At 44.8% G+C, this 5,685-nt stretch overlaps 1 protein-coding gene across 1 annotated transcript in view; it reads left to right on the top strand.

Annotated features, from left to right (window-relative positions):
- SARC_02060 (hypothetical protein) overlaps nucleotides 1-3,690 on the top strand; it is a gene marked incomplete at its 5' end in the record, with an annotated part of 8,584 nt that extends 4,894 nt beyond the window's left edge. The window contains 4 exons of the mRNA XM_014304183.1: nucleotides 1,086-1,213; nucleotides 1,692-1,838; nucleotides 2,337-2,524; nucleotides 3,180-3,690. Of these exons, the coding sequence (XP_014159658.1) occupies nucleotides 1,086-1,213; nucleotides 1,692-1,838; nucleotides 2,337-2,524; nucleotides 3,180-3,382 (666 nt within the window). The 3' untranslated portion in view covers nucleotides 3,383-3,690. The remainder of the gene's footprint in view (nucleotides 1-1,085; nucleotides 1,214-1,691; nucleotides 1,839-2,336; nucleotides 2,525-3,179) is intronic.
- Nucleotides 3,691-5,685: the final 1,995 nt, after the last annotated feature.

The following is a 5,685-nucleotide window of genomic DNA, read 5'->3' as shown; positions in this document are numbered from 1 at the left end:
TTATATATATGTACGTAGTATATTTATTATGTATATATATATGTGTGTGTGTGTGTGTGTGTGTGTGCGTGTGTGTGTGTGTGTGTGTGTGTGTGTGTGTGTGTTTATGTGTGGGCGGGTGTGGGTGTGGGTGCGGGTGTTTGTTTGTTGGTTTTAAATAATATTAATACAATCCAAGTTCATGATTTAATGGCGTCTGCTATGTGGCTCGTGGGTGTACGACATGGGTGAAACATAAGTTGCACTTGCCAGGTCCACTTATGTCTGTGTGTGCGTGTTGCGGATGTCTTGTGGATACCAGTACGTTCTGGACTAAACCCTAAAGTCAGTTGCAGCTTCTGCTATCGCTTGAAGTCGTACGATAAGGGTGAGCCATAAGGCACATTTACCAAGTCTACTTCTGTGCATGTGTGTGATATGTATGTCCTTGTGCTGTCACTACATTGCGGGTTTTGCGTTTAGCGTTTATTTGATACCTGGTCACTTTATCCTCTGAGACGGCTCTTGTGGATGTACGCGGTGTCTGGAGTATGAGTAGCGTTTGTCATGTCTAATAATGTCTTACTGCGTAGTTGTGTGTTGGTGATTGTCGTTAACTTTGGGGCTGACTCACAATCAGATGCTTCGCGTGTAGAACCTCAGCCGCAGTTTGTCATGTCCAAACCTTCAACCTCTATGAAGGGCCTTGGTTGCATGGGGTGTGTGCCGAGACTATGTCGAATACATGTGAATATGTTTCACATTCAAACTTGTACGGAGGAGTGGGGTGTCATTGCGATTGTCATGTGTATTTTCGAGGCTGCGTGTGTCTTATCTGTCAATGTCCATCATCATACGAACAAGCAGTCAATGTGTATATCCACCCCAAACTTCCTCTGGAGATACATATCATGTCATTCTAAGGTGTCATTCAAACGCCCTGTCCGATATATTATATTCTTCTTTCTGTGTACGTGTCTGTGTCTCTATGTCTATTCTCATACCACGTGCTTTAGGTAGGCCCTACCCCGTGCCACTACCTCCACGGCCCCAACCGTTGCATCGCCCACTAGCATACACTGACTAACCACTTGCGCTTCATACAGGTCCCATATGATCCGTATCTGATCTTTGAGGGAGAGGAGGACACTCTCGGCCTACGCTCATACACACACGGCTGGGATATGTACCACACGGCTAAACCCCTGGCGTGGCACTACTACGAACGCCCTCAGTATGTCTGGAGTTCTCTTCTCGAAACTGGTTGGAGTTACTGTGCTGTGTGCGTCTACTTCTCAATGCGCTTGTCATAGTGACATGCTGCTACTGATTCCTAGTTGTGTCTCATCGAGTGTTATAGATTGATGGCCTGCGCCCGTGGACGTGTGCTACAACTGGGCGTGTGTTTCTGTCCGTATTGCGTGAGGATGCACCGTGTTGTTGTGATGGGCACGATGAACAACTGTCGTCTAGTAGACTCACGATTGCCGAGGGATCTAGGTCTATATCCCGATCCAGAAAACTATACGACCAAAATATTCTGATAAAACACATCTCAGCACACCTTCTGTTCAGTACCTTACATTTACCGGCCATAAAGCGTACCCAAACGGCTTCTGCCATAGCAGTCTTTAAAACAGACACACACAAACCCCCTACTGACACACCCGCGTGCAAGTACTTATTTTACTCAATCCCCATCGTGTGTGCAGAGGCTATCGCTTCCCTGCTACGCGCTTCAACACCGACAACTCCGAAGCTCGCCTACGCCGGATTACTGAAGGACCTGGACCAGCCTCCGACTATGTACGGTATCCCGAGGGCTATGATTTCGGACAGTATGGCCTAGGCGCAGACAGGTATGTGCATTCCCGTGCCTGCGATGGCATGTCCATGTGTATGTAGATGTGTGTACTGAGGCCCTGGAATATCATTGAATGTCCAGAGACGGGGTTCCAGAGCCAACCCCGTCTCTGGACAACACTCCTGGAGTGCTATTATTGTGGGCCTTGTGGTTTGAAGGGGAAAGACAGGTACTTTAGTTTGTCCACTATTCACTTACGATTTCAGGGTATATGGTGCTCGGCCTGTCGCCAATGGTTCAGGGTCAGCTTCGGATCGTAGCTTGTACTGAGGGAGTTCACGCTTTAGGACAGTACACAGTTTTTGAGTATGGATAGTTTTGCGGTGCTTCAATCGCTCTGCATGTACAGTTGTGTTATTTATTTTCCGCCTGTTGCGCAAACTCTTGAGTTGGAGGACGGATTGATAAGATCGTTTATTGAAGACTTGGTTATCGATAGTGTTTATACGTAATTCACTTATGAGCCCTTACTACGCCTCCTTGTCCTGTGCAGGGGCTGGGAAGATTACTTCCGGCAATCGGGTATCTTCTGGAATAAGCGATATCTGCACGAAAAGACACGCAAGGGAGACCCCAACATAGTCATCTCGGACGAGGAGTATGAAGAAATTATGAACATGACACCTTGGGCTGTAACGAGGGACTGTGGAGGGCAATCAATGCAGGACTGCTTCAATAGAGGTCGTTGTATCTGTGTGAATGTAAATACATATATATATGTATATATAATGTGTGTGTGTGTGTGTGAAGAGAATTACATACGTGTCTGTAAAGTGATGATGCTCATGACGTTGTGCTGGGTAAACCTGACCATCCAGCGTAATATGTCATCAGGAATTGTCCAGAGCAGCGGGCACATTATTTTCAAAACTGCTTGTACATGCCTGAATGTGCGTATATATTTTTGTTTTTTTTGTAAAATGCGAATCATGTACGCGCGCTTGTTCTCGTGTGTGTGTGTGTGTGTTTGAGATATTGTGATTGTGTACACAGGTGTAGACATGAGGAGTTGGTTATCGCACAGTTGTTGTTTTTTGGTGTGTGTAACTTGCTTCGAATATTACGTACTGCTGTTTTATATGGATAGCTTTGTCTAAGATGTGATCCCAACCCTTGAACCCGCGTCACTGCTAGCCCTAGCATTGATTGTCCTTGGGGTGATGTTTTTGCTTCTCATCAGGATTGCTGCTATGACCGATTTTTACGGCGGTTTGTTTTTTTGTATTTTTTGCTCAGTGTGGTCTACGTGTACCAGTTTGCCACAGATTGCTCACAACCTTTCAGTATTACTCGTTTTCTCATTGAATAACACCCGTGTAATCCTTCACGTACTCAGGGTGTCGGTGGGTGGAAGGTTTCCCCGGCCCTTATTGCCAAGACATGGACCAACCACTCAAAGATTGTGGATTTCCAGGTGTTCAGAAGCATAGTTGCGAAAGTTTGGGGGGTACTTGGGTTCCCGATTCACCCGGACCTGATTGTCAGTACGGAGTACCGAAATTTCCTGGAGATCAGGCCGATCGAGCTGGAGAACTCTAGGTTGTAGCTGCTGTTGACCACCTAGGACTGTATATAAGTCGCAAGTCTGTTACCGGTTGACTTTGTGAAGGATTATTTTATATGTAGGAACATTTTAAATGGCATATAGCCGAATGTATGCTCGTTGAGCTATTATATCGTGTTTAAAAATCCACACTTGCATAGAACATGCGGAATCATAAAAGTCGTCCAAAAGATCCTAGATTACACTTTTAACCATATATATTATTTACCCTGAACATTTTAATGTCCAAAAACCATATAAACCTTCTAAATTGAATGAAATAAATTTCCTCAATTTTGTGTGATCTTCAATTTTGTTTGATTTCAGAAGGCTATGTCAATTCCCAAAAAAAATTAAAAAGTGCATAGCCGCATACCATAGCCTTTTTGTACAATTTAGAATTAGAAGGCTATGCGGATAGCCGGATACCCTCCATTTTTGTTTGTATATTTATAGACAATTTTAAAGACAGTATAAATCTTATTTCTGAAGAAGTGTCTCTATTATATTTTGGTGTCAAATATATATAATAATAATAACATTAAATATATTCTGGTGTGTTTGTATAAATGTAAATAAGTTTTTGTAAACTTAGTTTACCGATAAGCTGAATCGTAAACATGTCAGTGAAGTGTCATAAGTGAATTGCGAAGAAATTCAAGCTGAGGTCGAGGGAGAGACTTGGTGAGGAGATCGGCAAGGTTATCGTTAGTGTTGATGTATATGATATTTATAATGTTATTGCGAACACAATCGCGAATATAGTGTGTGCGTATATCTATGTGTTTCAACCCTTTAGGGGTGCCAGTACCTTGCGCAACCTTAATTGCGCTTTGGTTATCGCAGTGTAGAGTTGTAGGTAGTGTAAGTGTGTGACCCATGGCATGAAGAATGTTACGAGCCCACGCAATGTGGCGGACGGTCTCGGAGGCGGCAACAAACTCCGCTTCTGTGGAGCTAGTTGCAACGGTCTTCTGCTTGGCACTTTTCCAAAATATAGGGGCGTTATTAAAGCAAATAACAATACCTGTTTGTGAGAGGCGATTGGCATAATCGTAGGCCCAATCAGAGTCGGTGGAAGCCGTCAGGGCCGAGTCAATGGTTTGGCCGACTGTTTTGCGACGGTATGTATTCTTGAATGTCTTTGTAGCCTTGAGGTATTGTAGTATTCGTTGGAGGGCTACCATGTGTTCTGTGGTTGGCTTAGTGGCGAAAGCAGCAAGCTGATTGAGCGTAGCAGCAATGTCTACGCTAGTTAAATTGGGGGCAAACCCGAGCGCACCAAGAAGTTGGCGGAAGTCACGTCCGGTGTATGGGGCCGCGTTGGAATCAGCAGGGTGGTGAGTAGTACCTGGAGTATGTTTCGGTATAGCGTCATGTAGTTGGAACGAGTCAAGCATGTGGTCAATGTATGCCTGTTGGTCGATTTCGATGCGGTCAGTATGTTGTTTGATCCGCAGGCCAACCAAAAGACGAACTCTGCCAAGGTTTTTCATCGAGTAAAATTTAGAAAGTTTAGAGTAAATAACCATTTTTCTTTCCCTGAGTCCCGCTGCACGGCGGGAACAATCTCGTCCACATAAAGAACGACAATTATGTGATGGATGGGGTGGTACCAGATGCTTTCGTCCGCGTCACTTTGTTGGAAACCAACAGATTTGAAACGTTTGGCTATGTCTAAATTCCATAACCGGCCGACTTGTATAAGGCCATAAAGGCCACGTTTGAGTTTGAGTAGAGTATTAGGGGGGTAAAAGCCAAGTTCGACGGCACAATGTGGTGAGTGCATGTAGACGGGTGTGTCGAGATATGAATTTAGGTAAGCTGTATCAACATCATAATGAAACACATCTAAATCATTGAATGCCGCCTGGGCAAGAAATATTCTGAGTGTAGTAGACGTGGCGGCAGGGGTGTAGGTGTCGAAAAACAAGTCACCTTCGATCTGTTGATCGCCCCGGGCGACCATGCGTGCTTTGAAAATGGTTTCAATATGCTTACGAGTAAGGACATACCTGGAGTGGATACTACGGGTGCCTTTGGGAATGTGATCAAGTGTGACAATGTCAGCTAAGTTATTCTTGACATGTGCTGAATGTTCGGCATTGATAGCGGTTAGCCACGACGGCCATTCGGGTATTCTCTGTGCTTGCTTTACACTTTTGGGGAGAGCGTGATCGAGGTTGGCGGTAGCTTCAAGTATCGAGCATGGGGAGGTGGTAGTGTGTAGCGAACGTAACGTTGGTCGAATTGGGGTACTAGATTCGTCGGAAAAGTCAAATTCGACATCAGAATGATG

Source organism: Sphaeroforma arctica (genome assembly GCF_001186125.1).
Source record: "Sphaeroforma arctica JP610 unplaced genomic scaffold supercont1.89, whole genome shotgun sequence".
In the NCBI taxonomy this organism is placed as follows: Eukaryota; class Ichthyosporea; order Ichthyophonida; genus Sphaeroforma; species Sphaeroforma arctica.
Note: the sequence above shows the minus strand (reverse complement) of the source record. Positions and strands in the feature narration are given on the sequence as shown.